The 13,758-nt window shown below is 40.5% G+C and overlaps 1 protein-coding gene across 1 annotated transcript; it reads right to left on the reverse strand.

The window, feature by feature from the left end:
- Nucleotides 1–5,658: 5,658 nt before the first annotated feature.
- On the reverse strand, nt 5,659–13,057 carry LOC136675367 (lipoprotein lipase-like). Its single transcript, XM_066651871.1, has 10 exons — nt 12,882–13,057; nt 12,002–12,177; nt 11,107–11,286; nt 10,803–10,911; nt 9,458–9,691; nt 8,630–8,872; nt 8,095–8,215; nt 7,787–7,963; nt 6,532–6,639; nt 5,659–6,356 (listed from the first exon to the last, which is right to left on the reverse strand). The coding sequence occupies exons 1-10, from the start codon at nt 12,970–12,972 to the stop codon at nt 6,278–6,280; spliced, it is 1,518 nt and encodes a 505-aa protein (XP_066507968.1). The 5' UTR covers nt 12,973–13,057; the 3' UTR covers nt 5,659–6,277.
- Between the last annotated feature and the right edge of the window lie 701 nt (nt 13,058–13,758).

A 13,758-nucleotide genomic window follows, 5' to 3' on the forward strand; every position in this document is an offset into this window, starting at 1 on the left:
GTCCCTGGAGCTGTGTGACTGCGACACTACCTGCTTCACCACCGTTCCGCCCACTAACATTTGAAACTTAAACTCATTTATTCAGTTGTGCTGTCAAGTAACAAAATGAGCCACTGTTGCTTTAATCCGGCTTAGAGCACTAAGTCTTTGGCTTCGTAACGGTTTTCAAAACTTAGCGCAGCATACAGCAGGTATTTGTTCTTGCATTAGGAAACTAAAATGACTAAGAAGGGACCTTTCCCTGCACTGTTTCTCAAAGACCATGTATGGCCAGCATGTCCACACCTTAAAGACCTAGTCTACAGTATAGGAGAAGACCTTTCTGGTTTTGTCACGTTATTATAGCTGTGCTCAGCCAAATTTCAAAGGGAATGATACTAGGAACATATAGGGCACTAGTTTTCAGGATCTTAGATTTTTTTCAATGTGAGGTGCATTATTTTCACTTCTCTAGAATAGAAGACACACACCAGATGTTTGATTTCAACAGTGTGTTCTTACTGTGTGTTTAATTATCTCCAAAACAATGGCTCAGATAATCTCTTTAAGAAGCCATGTATGCAACTTCAACAGGTCTGGTCAATATATTGGCCTATTTCTCCTTCTGCAGGTGTAGACCTGTCAGAATAATCAACAACAAGGTATATTTAAGCACGTGTCCCACGACACAAAATGGAAGCTGGATTCCTATTTCATGTGTTACTTAGAGCACAGTGGTGTTTTCCAGTGAAATATGACCTGCTAAGTCATCAGAACATTTTAATTGGAAGTGAAAGTCAACGGAAATAAGTCATGTGGCATTATATTGTGTGGTTATCTTCAGAACACGAACTGACTCAGCCTGCTCATTATGAAAAAACCATGTGATAAAATTTAAATATATTTATGTTTTTTTTGGGAGATGTGTCATTGTGAAAACACTATTTAAAGTTTTAAAGGAAGCAAACAATTCAAACAGCTATAAGAACTGACCCAATCATGCTCCAAATGTGTTTTTATAGAAATGTTGCCAGACTGCACAAGCTTTCCAGAATGTTGGCAAAATAAAAAAAAAATCATAATTGCATTATTGTAACTACTGTCTGTGAGGAGTGTGGTGTGTTCTCCCTGTGTCCGTGTGGGTTTCCTCCGGGTGACTGTCTGTGAGGAGTGCAGTGTGTTCTCCCTGTGTCTGCGTGGGTTTCCTCCGGGTGACTGTCTGTGAGGAGTGCAGTGTGTTCTCCCTGTGTCTGCGTGGGTTTCCTCCGGGTGACTGTCTGTGAGGAGTGTGGTGTGTTCTCCTTGTGTCTGCGTGGGTTTCCTCCGGGTGACTGTCTGTGAGGAGTGTGGTGTGTTCTCCTTGTGTCCGTGTGGGTTTCCTTCGGGTGACTGTCTGTGAAGAGTGTGGTGTGTTCTCCCTGTGTCCATGTGGGTTTCCTCCGGGTGACTGTCTGTGAAGAGTGTGGTGTGTTCTCCCTGTGTCCATGTGGGTTTCCTCCAGGTGACTGTCTGTGAGGAGTGTGGTGTGTTCTCCCTGTGTCTGCGTGGGTTTCCTCCGGGTGACTTTCTGTGAGGAGTGTGGTGTGTTCTCCCTGTGTCTGTGTGGGTTTCCTCCGGGTGACTGTCTGTGAGGAGTGTGGTGTGTTCTCCCTGTGTCTGCGTGGGTTTCCTCCGGGTGACTTTCTGTGAGGAGTGTGGTGTGTTCTCCCTGTGTCCGTGTGGGTTTCCTCCAGGTGCTCCTACGGTCCAAAAACACACGTTGGTAGGTCGACCGGCGACTCAAAAGTGTCATAGGTGTGAGTTTGTGAGTGAATGTGTGAGTGTGTTTTGCCCTGCAAAGGACTGACGCCCCCTCCAGGGTGTGTTCCTGCCCTGTGTCCAGTGATTCCGTGTAGGCTCCAGCCCCACCGTGACCCTGAACTGGATAAACAGTTACAGACAATGAATGAACGAATGAATTGATTAAACTGCTTTTACTTAGAAGACTGATGTTCTAAAGCACTGTTGTTCCTTCTCTAGTTGTGTGAATCCAGTCAGATCACCCAGAAACCCAAAATAAATGGGAACAACTCCTAGTGAACTACTTGCCATTGAACTTGTCATGTACAAACTGTCTAAAAGCCAGCCTGCCTCTCTCTCTTTCACCCTATCACTCTCTCTCCCTTTTTGACCTCTCCCCTTGTTTTGAGGCCCATGGCGTGACTAAAAAATCTGCCCCCATTACCCAACGCCCTTTAGACCTCAGTAGGTCACCAACACCTCTAATTTGGGGAGCTATGGGAAATTTGGTATTCCTTTTACTAGTAATGGTGTTTTATCAAATAAAAAAGGAAACTGCATTAAGAAAACAGTCAAAGTCCCGGTAGCAGGCTGTACTCTTCTGGGAAATCATACACAAGCTGCTAGAACATTGCTGTGAGGATTTGACTGGTACTGATGTTGGAAGATTAGTTTTGTATCATAAAAGCCAACTCCTCCCAGAGGTACTACACGGAGCTCCATCATTTCAGAGATCACACTTCCACTGCTCTACAGTTTAATGTTGTAGGGCTTTACAATAAAGAAGCATACCTCTGACATTAACCAGTTTTACCCTTCCATTGCAGCATTAGACCTCTGGTGCAACATTAGCCTCCCTGTCTGTGGCCAGCAATTTCGTGGATGTGTGTCCATCCTCTCACCAGCTTTCCTAAGGCCCTTGAGGGTGGGGGAAGTGATAAGAGAGAAGCAAACTAGAACAAAATCTGATAGCAGCTACAGACAACATGGTGATGGATTGATGGAAGCATTGCACACACATTCCAGTGTCAATGCCAGCAGCTGAGTCCTGCTGAGAAATACAGCAAGGTAAAATGTTCAAGATTGTATGACATACTCTAAGTGTCACCAGAATGTACAATTATATTATAAATACATAAAATATATTTTATAAAGTATTTATCTGGGCAGTAAATAACATTAGCTTCAAACATGTACATAATTTCCACAATTAATTTCAGATTTGCATTAGGGATTTAGGGATTTGTTTGGACAATATAATGCATCTTGGGACCCCTAGCAACCACATATCAACATCTTAGCAACCACCTGGGATGCTACTGCAACCTCCTCACAATATCATTCTGAAAATGGTTTAAGTTGCAAAAACACTGCATATTCTTTAGGAAAGGCATTTTCAAGTTACTGAATAATGTTTATGAGAGTGTCTGCATGTGCATCGCACTGAGGAATGAAACGTGCCATTCATGTTTCAGCTCTCACATTGTAGACTGACCACCTGTTCCACAGACACACCCCCAGAACACACACACAAACACACACTAAATTCCAACCTGCTTCCTGAACCTTCTACTAAAGCCTCATATGTACATCAACACAAGCAAATGTGCCAGTTTTGTACGAACTTACGTTCTGTTTCTACTGAGCATTCACTCAGACAACAGCTGTGAATTTACAACAGTTAACCATAGCACATGAGATTTCACTTAGTTTCCTTTTCCTTTTCCCTTCCCCTTTCAAGTGCTAGCAGATATATGTCATATCTAATCTCCTCAGATATATTCCCTGAAAATGAATTCCATGTATTTATTGGCTTTGATTGGTGGATATTTTACTACTACATATGCATGTGTGTATATGCATAATTTGACCCGAAGAATCCAAACATTTTTAACTTATACACACATATGAAACCTATGTGCAAATCCATGTCCTCACATACTTTCAAAACAAGTGTGTGTGCCCCACATACCCCACACATGCGTCCCCATCACACACACACCCAAATCCCCTCATACACTATGTAACTGCTTGAGTGCAGTGACAGCACACATGCTGAATGGAATCACAGGCGTGTGAAATTCTCAAGAAAAACAGAGGGAGCATTCATCCGTACATTCCTTTATTCTCACACACACGCAAATACTACACACACATCTGAGCATGTGGAGGGCTTTCTGAAAACCAAAATTATAGCAAAGAAATGTGGCCTGTTGATGAAAAAATGGTATGGTGTATTTTACATTTGATGTTCTTTCACCCCCAATATTTTAAAAGCTGCCGAATCATTGGAATAGAACTCTAAAATGACTTTGAATGTGAGGTCCACTTCTGACCTAGTGTTTTCTTACATTGCCATGAAAAGAAAATGTTGTTCAGTATGTTGATGTATGAACATGATGTTCAGGTGAATGTAAAACATTCATTCATTCATTATCTGTAAGCGCTTATCCAGATCGGTGGGTCCAGAGCCTACCTGGAATCATTGGGCGCAAGGCAGGAATACACCCTGGAGGGGGCGCCAGTCCTTCACAGGGCAACACAGACACTCACACACACACACATTCTCTCACACCTACGGACACTTTTGAGTCGCCAATCCATCTACCAACTTGTGTTTTTGGACTGTGGGAGGAAACCGGAGCACCCGGAGGAAACCCACACAGACACATGGAGAACACACCACACTCCTCACAGACAGTCACCCGGAGGAAACCCACACAGACACAGGGAGAACACACCACACTCCTCACAGACAGTCACCCGGAGGAAACCCACACAGACACAGGGAGAACACACCACACTCCTCACAGACAGTCACCCGGAGGAAACCCACACAGACACAGGGAGAACACACCACACTCCTCACAGACAGTCACCCGGAGGAAACCCACACAGACACAAAGAGAACACACCACACTCCTCACAGACAGTCACTCGGAGGAAACCCACACAGACACAGGGAGAACACACCAACTCCTCACAGACAGTCACCCAGAGCGAGAATCAAACCCAAAACCTCCAGGCTCCTGGAGCTGTGTGACTGCGACATCTACCTGCTGCGTCACCGTGCCGCCCTGAATGTAAAACAAATTTTGTTCATTGTGTTTTTGTCATTTTTCCCATCAGTGTGTGTCCTGTGTAATATTGTGTATTCATGTTGAAATTAGGTGCACATTTAAATCTAATAAATTCAGTGCATTGTTATTAAGTGGTGGATTAGGTGGATTGGCGACTCAAAAGTGTCCGTAAGTTTGTGTGTGTGAGTGAATGTGTAAGAGTGTGTTGCCCTGTGAAGGACTGGCGCCCCCTCCAGGGTGTATTCCCGCCTTACGCCCAATGATTCCAGGTAGGCTCTGGACCCACCGCGACCCTGAACTGGATAAGGGTTACAGATAATGAATGAATGAATGTTATTAAGTGCAGTGTATTCTGGTGTCCAGCTGGAGTTTCTGTGGCATTTCTGGAAATATAACATGTCCATATAGATATAGCATGGTTAAAGTTGTCTAGCTTTATTCACAGTTCAAATATATAGGTATACATATGCACTAAGAAGATATTAAATATGTAGCTATCAGGTGTTTTAATCATTTGTGGTCACATAGAAATCTATGCAAAATGAGTGTGTTAGGATTAGACCAATGACCATAAAACGTCCTGTAATAAAATCTATAGCAATCTATAACACATTACGTTTGAGACCTGTACGTATATTTTTCAAGAACCACGTTAAATATTTTATAAATATCAAATATAGAAACCCCAGTTTTATCCATTTAGAATGAACATATTTACATCAAAGAAACATGGTTGGAGTACAAATATATATTACAGATATATTACACAGATAACATCATACATGTCATGAGCAGAAGACACTCTACTATTAGAGTTGATTGTACTGATATTGATAACTCAATAATAACATTCAAAATTTGGAATCACCATCAAAAATATTTAAAATGTATATTTTCCCTAATATAAATATCTGATACACAGTAATGTTTAGTTTTAATAGGGTTTGAATGATAAAATGATATGACCTCAGTGACCTATTAAGCAGAGGTAGCAACAGTTACATATTGAATTGTTTACATAACATATACCAACTTTGTTGGTTGATATGAAGAGATTTGAGTGGAACATGGAGAGTGCATTGTATGATGTTTAAATAATAGGATGTAATGTGTAATATATAATACTAAATACCTAAAATAGTTTTCTAACAATCTTTCATTTTTTGCAAAAGCTGCCATTAAGTTCAAACTGTCATGCTGACTCCCACACAGACATGCAGCAAGAAACGTACTTCTGTGTCTAATTTCAAGGTTCACCACACCGTCTTCTGAGAGAATGTGTCTGAAGTAATGTCTTTAATCTGACTGCAAATGGTGTCAAAATTCACAGCAATTATTAAGACACTAATCATGATCTGATCAATCAGCATCAAAAAATGTCCTTCTTGTGGTCACAACTACCATTTTCTCTGTTGACATTTCTTCAATTGGCTTAGTAACTAGCTCTTTATCCCCACATCTGGAGTTAAGTCTGTGTCCTGTTTGAAGAAGCTGCCATTCATTTTCAGCCTGTGAATCCTGAAAGGAAAGAAATCCATTATTTGCAAAACTGTAAAATTTGAAGTTTACAAAATTGAACATTTCAAACAATGAAACACTGTAAAATTGAAACGTAAAAATTCCATATTCTAATACTGTCCTAAAAGGTGTTCATCTGAAAAACTGCACAATAAGAAACATTATTCAATATTACCTTTCCTTTCTCCTGCTGTGTTGATTCTCACTGGATTTCACGAAGATCACAGAACCACTGCCCTGTATCAGGTGCGCAAACTCTGTATCTTTGGGTCTGAAAACCACCCTGGAAGGTAAAGGCAAACAAAGCAAGCATAAACTACTAGAGTACTGTCTGTTCAGCTGGAACACAGGTTTTTAAGACTTTTAAGGTTGTTACACATTGTCCATTTATGGGGTTTCTGACACATCCAAATATATCACTATAAACATAACACCCAACAATCTATCGGTAGATTGATCGGTAGATTTGATTCCTTGTTAAGTGTTAAGCCTTGTTTAATGTTTAGTGTTTAGCTTTGTTTAATGGTTAGCGTTTAGCTGTTTAGTGTTTAGCTTTGTTTAATGGTTAGTGTTTAGCTGTTTAGCTTTGTTTAATGGTTAGTGTTTAGCTGTTTAGTGTTTAGCTTTGTTTAATGGTTAGCGTTTAGCTGTTTAGTGTTTAGCTTTGTTTAATGGTTAGTGTTTAGCTGGTTAGTGTTTAGCTTTGTTTAATGGTTAGCGTTTAGCTGTTTAGTGTTTAGCTTTGTTTAATGGTTAGAGTTTAGCTGGTTAGTGTTTAGCTTTGTTTAATGGTTAGTGTTTAGCTTTGTTTAATGGTTAGTATTTAGCTGGTTAATGTTTAGCTTTGTTTAATGGTTAGTGTTTAGCTTTGTTTAGTGGTTAGTATTTAGCTGGTTAGTGTTTAGCTTTGTTTAATGGTTAGTGTTTATCCCTGCTTATAGTTTAGCCCTTGTGTTTAGTGTCCCTCTGTCTAGTTTCCTTTTAGGTATTGTAATAAAGCATCCTGCATATACCTCCATCCCTTACTCCTACACACACAGTATTATTACATTTTGTTGGTCAAGGGTGCTGCATATACGTTTTGAAATATTGTTTTTTATGACTTGCCGTGTTCTCTTGTTGTTCAGGAACATTTTTCCTAATGTATTTTTAAGATGAGTGTATTACTGCTCTTTTATACTTTGAGTGTCTAGATGCATTGACATAATAAAAATATATCTCAATATATTCAATAACTCCATTCAATTCTCTAGAACACACAACTGAAAAAATCATACAGTGGTAGATTCTTAAGGTACTCCAAAGAGGTTCTTCAAAATGTATTTAAAAAAAAGTGTTATTTAGTTTAGAGAGATAAACATAGATAATGATATTAAATATAAGACTATGACACCTTAAAGCAGTTGGCCATTAACGATAAGTGTACTCACTTGCTTTGTGTCTCGCCTGATTTAATTCTCATTCTGCGGATCTGGAACTCATTGGTGCTAAAGAAGTTAGGCAGATATGAATCCATCTCCCACTGGATCAGCAGCCGCATCACCTCTCCTACGTCCACATCCGACGTCACTAGGAAGGAGATGGTGGAATTGGTGACCATACTCGGCCTAAAGAAGAACACAAGGTGAAGGTTTGAGTCGTATAAGGTAAGGAATAATGTATTACCAGTGATATCAATATTACTGGTTAATGATTAATGAGACATGTAAAAAGAGAAAAAAAAATACTGCAATCTCACACAACTACGGGGATATCTTCTCTCTCACTGAGAGTTCCATACAGAGAGATCTTTAATGGTTGGGTTTCCATTGTCATATTTTTCTGGCTGAAGAGATGCAGTTTAATCTGGTAATGAAACACTGCAGGGAGACAGATGCTAAATTAATTGACTGTGTTACACAAGTCCACAGAGGAAAGAGTACACGTCTGCTACTACAGATTTGTGCCGTCCAAAAGTGGGGGACCATCAAGTATTTAATTTCCATTGCACAGAGGTTTCTGTCCACAATTCAGCTGTAACAACTCAGTACTATGAGTCTGAAAGGATGTTTAACTGACAAGAAGCTCTTACTAAGAAAATGATGGCGCTGCTGGTGTTTTTACAATAATGGAGTGGCCACCCAGAACGCAACCTCAGTTTTTAATTACTTGGATCTTCAGAAGCAGAAAATGCAAACCACATCTAAGATTTACGTTTTCTGGGTTTCCCCCTGGTGCTGAATGTTTTATCAGAAAAGTATGACCACATAATGCTTGAAATCTCCCACACTCACCCTTGTAAGGCATTATCTCGCGTGTTTTGAGGTACATCTTGACGCTCCTGGTTGTCCGGACCTTGTTGACGTTGTATCCTAGTTTGTTGCAGCGGTTCTTGCGGCAGCTCAGGCAGAGGCCCTTGTAGAAAGCCTCTCTGGAGCTACAGCGAAAAGCCATGCTTGCTTGATCCTGATTAACCAAGGAGTCGATGAACAAGTGCACTGAGCGCTCATGAGAGCACTTCACCAGCTGGTCCATGTCTGTTTACAAGGCAGAAGAGACACAAATGTTAGTACTCTTTCTGACTTAACTTTTATCACCTTAACAACTAGTTTACATTTGCCTTCAGTGATTAAAACAGTCTTCTGAAACATCTGGGAGTTCTGGGAATGCTCATACAACATGGTAAAGGACACTATATAAAATCAATGCAGTGTTTTGCATGTTTCAGCCTTCATATGACTATAAATAAGGCCTGATAACAGAAATTACTATAAATTATTTGGTTAGTGTTATGATACTCATCTCTAAACTCTGAGTTCTGAGTGTGAGGAGCTTTAAATGAAACTTTAATGTGGAGGACAGCTGCTGTGTTCAAATTAAAACTGAAAATCCACAAAAATGGAAAGATATTTTTCTTTGGATAGCAACTTCATGCTTCTCTGGAGTGAAGAACACTGTCCACTTCTGATTTTGTGGTCATATTAGAGCCTGAACTCACATGTGCCCACTCTTTTCAGTTAGGTGTGTCATACTGAGATTACTGAGCTGATTAGGGTGTAAACTGAAAAAAGAAAATCCCATTAGATACTGATCAATAGGAGCAAAAGAAAAAAACCACATACTTGAAAAGCCGTAGGTGGCAATCATCCTCATGGTGTTTTGTAGGCTGCACCCAGGCTGGAAGGTGCCCCCATTGGGGTAAATGTCCACATGGCCCACTGTTCTTTGGATGCCGATGCTCAAGTCTGGACTGCCTCTGGTGTTTGTGTGTAAGACGTCCACAAATCTGGCATCGTCTGGAGACAAACGTTTCAGAGAATCTGCATGCTCAAAGGTCGGGCCAGCTGGGTCAAGACCTGTGGTTCAAAAGTCAAGAAATCAGTGCGTGCACGTCTGAGAAACTCATGCACCTGGAGGGCATTAAAATTACTATCGGGCGAGAGGCTTTCTGGTGTGTTGTATTTTCTACCAAACCAGATGTTTGCATCACGTGATCATGTGATCTCTTTACAACATGGTGTCCAAATGTGTGAAAGGACACTGAGATAGAGAAGAGATGCCAGGTTCCAGGTTCATTATCATGAAGTACGGGAGTCATTACGGACAAACGTGCAAGATGCGTGCCGCCGTCCATGACTATGGCTGGTGTAATGTGTGTAATGACTCCTTGAAATTAAAGTAAAATGAACAAGAACATGGAATTTGAAAGTTCTCTTACATTGAAGAAACTGATACTGTCTTTGGTAGGAAACTTCAGCAGTTTCATTTATTTAATGTTAGTAAATCTGCTTGCGTTTTTCACAAAGTAGGAAGGAGAAAAACACCAACATGAGATATCCAGATGGATATAAAATCACAGAGGAGCACATTTTCCTGTCTGAAAAATACTTTGAGTAACCTACTGAAGTATATCTGTGCCACATGTATGTTACATGGTGATTTTTCGGATGCAATCATCAATTCATTCATTCATTCATTATCTGTAAGCGCTTATCCAGTTCAGGGTCACGGTGGGTCCAGGGTCTACCTGGAATCATTGGGCGCAAGGCGGGAATACACCCTGGAGGGGGCGCTAGTCCTTCACAGGGCAACACACACTCACACATTCACTCACACACACTTTAGAGTCGCCAATCCACCTACCAACGTGTGTTTTTGGACTGTGGAAGGAAACCGGAGCACCCGGAGGAAACCCACACAGACACAGGGAGAACACACCAAACTCCTCACAGACACTCACCCGGAGTGGGACTTGAACCCACAACCTCCAGGTTCCTGGAGCTGTGTGACTGCAACACTACCTGCTGCACCACTGTGTCGCCCATCATCAATCCAATGACCTTTAAATATGCAATATCCTTAAGGAAATTCAAACAACAATTTAGAGAAAAATGCAATATATTTGTTTCTCTAAAACAAAAAAGCCTTTAATCATGTTTAAGGCTGATGTTAACTGATGGTGCTGACCTGTGATTCTGTTCACTTTGTTGTTGCTGAGGTTTCCGGCAATGCCTGCCACGTGGGCACCTAGACTATAACCCAAAACATGCAGCTTCTCAAGTGGATAACCTATACTCTGTACAGCAAAACAAAAGATTCACAAGAGATTACACAAGAGAACACAACAGAAATTATGAGACAATTACAGCCATCAGCAAATGTGCTCAAAGATAAGTTGGTAATGTAGTATTTTATATCCATGCAAAAGGGTTGTACACAAATTCAGTACATCCGTTTAGTTTAGAAACTGAACCTCTCCTAATCTGTTTACCTCCAGCCAGTTAATGAGCTTGGCCACATCTTGCCCCACCAGTCGGGTGTTCTCCGCTGAGGTGTGGTAGTGTTGGCTGCCTCTGTCCAGCCAGTCCACCACCACGACATTGGCATTGTGCTCACGCACAAACAGAGCAGACACCAGTTTATGGATCCAGCTTTCAAACAGGCCTGCAACCTGAGAGAAAGGGAGAGAGAGAGAGAGATACTTATTACTACTTATAATAGTAGTTATTATGAACGTATCATGTAGCATATCATGAACGTCAGTAGTAATAAAGAAAATTGAGTCATTGTTATTGGAGTGCATTGGAAAATTAATAATGAATAGAAATCATTGCATTGGGTTCTAAATAGTTTTAAAATATGCCTTTCCAATGCAATGTAAGATGAATGTACTGTCGAATGGAATGTGTATCTTGGAAAGGTTGTGATTGTAGGTTTAAATCCAGAAGATGTCTCAATCATCTGAGGCCAAGAGACCTAGACAAAACAATTGGCCATGTCCTCTTAGTGGGTCAGCGGTCTTTCACCCCCATAGGTGCGAGATAGCTTGGCCTCTGTCAGCTGATGTGACATATCTTGACAGTTTGCATTCTCCTATGACCTGCTAAACCCGTCAGTGTTGTTGCATCAGCGGCATTTCAAAAAGAATCAGTGAAATGTCTTCGTGTATCTCAGAGGTAGCCTATATTCGCCTCCACCTTCCCAAGGCTGCTCCAGCACTGTGTGCCAGTGAAAAATTGGAACTGGAGCAACTAATAATTGGGGAGAACATTTGGCAAAACTCGAGATTAAAAAAAAAACATTTAAATATGTGTTTTTTAGTGTTATGACACTTTTGCTGCCAGCCTTTTCAACAAGCAAAGAGCTGCAATCTGTACTAAACTCACCGACCAGCCATGGATGACCAGAAATGTTGGGCCGTCAATTTTGAAGTTACAGTCTGAGAGAGTGGTTTTAATTCCCGGAATAAGGTAGCACAGATCCTCATCTGGAAACTCAGGATGTCGCACTGAGAACTTAGTGTCAATGTTACTGTAGTCTTCAATCCAGTCAGTTGTGTTATCTAATACATATAAAAATTAAACAAGACATAATTAGTCACACCTGGGGGTGACATGAATGGCTTCTTTACAGCTAAACTTGAGTGACCTCATTACAATATGGTGACCAAAATGTGCACGAGCTGACCACAGAGCTAATATCCAAACAGGAATATAAATAGTGGGTCAAATAATAGTGACATTCATGGTGTGCAAAAATTAACAAATTTTTCACCGCAGGGGAAAGTTTTTTGAATTTATTTTGAACTTAATGTATAAACAACATGTTCTTGCACAATAAAAATTGGCCACTAAAATTAGTAGGTAATTATTCGACATTAGGTTTGTTACCTGCTAGTTACATCCCTTTATAATAACCTTAAACGTGAGAATGTCTTAATAATAAGTGTGAACCATTTATTAGGGTATTGGAATACGTTATTAGATATGGGAACCCGTTATTTATTGCGTGGGAACGAGTTATGTACACAGTAGCGCAGTTTAATTATATCACGGAAGTGTGTCACTGGCAGGACTCCGTAGCTCCAAGTAGGAATTTTTTTTTTTTTTTTTTAATTAAAGGAAAAAACATACGTTTATACCATAAAACCTGTATACAATTTGTACATATTATAAAGCAGTCATTTTAAAAACTGTGAGCAAGACTGGCGTAATTAAAAATAAAAATATAATAAATAATTAAAAACAAGACAATAAATAAACTTACTTGAAAAAGGAGCCTGAGTAGAATTAGAGAAAGAATCACATGAAATGAGAGAAAATCCGATGACCAGCAGCCAGACACTTTCTTTTCCCATAGTATAGTGTGCGAACGGGTTAACGGAGCTTTACACTTAGGATTGAAACCACAGTAAATCAACGCGCGTTTCAAACCTAACTCTCCAACAGAATAATAACCTCTGGGGAACCTACTGCTGCCCCCCTCTGATTTATACCAAACAAGCGGTTCGTTCTCGCTCCCGATTGGACCAAATTGAGTAGGGGGCGTGGATAAGCATCCCGAAAACCCAAGTGCCAGCAAAGGGTAGCTGCCTAAAGACAAACAGCAGCAGCAAGGCACGGTCACGTTCACTCCAGTTCGACGCTACTATAAATACGTCATAAACAAAATTAGCACTATTTATCAACAGCATTCGTTTAAAAGCCTTACACTTCATCACTACATTGCCAAAAGTTACTAAACAATTACTCATCCAGTATGTCTTCTGTAATCAATAGTGTCAGTGAGTTTGTAAGCATCCCTCACTCTGGACACAGACCTTCTGCACATGGTATAAAGTCCTCCAGGACCAAGCTGTGGAGCACTGGAACTGTCTTAAAACACTGCAGCACTCTCCACCAACCAATACGTTTGGGATGAACTGGGCAGACATTTGTGAGCCAAGATGTTACCCAACATTAACGCCCTGTCTGACTAATGTTTTTCTTAATGAACGCAATCGAATCTTCACAACAATGTGGTGAAAGGTAGTGTATGGCTGTACCACACCACAACAAAAAAAGCTGTTACTGCATAATAAATAAAAGCCCAATTCATCTATTGATACTCTTAATTTCAGAAGAAAGAATGGATGGTGTCCACA

The sequence above is a fragment of the Hoplias malabaricus genome, chromosome X1 (genome assembly GCF_029633855.1).
Source record: "Hoplias malabaricus isolate fHopMal1 chromosome X1, fHopMal1.hap1, whole genome shotgun sequence".
In the NCBI taxonomy this organism is placed as follows: domain Eukaryota; kingdom Metazoa; phylum Chordata; class Actinopteri; order Characiformes; family Erythrinidae; genus Hoplias; species Hoplias malabaricus.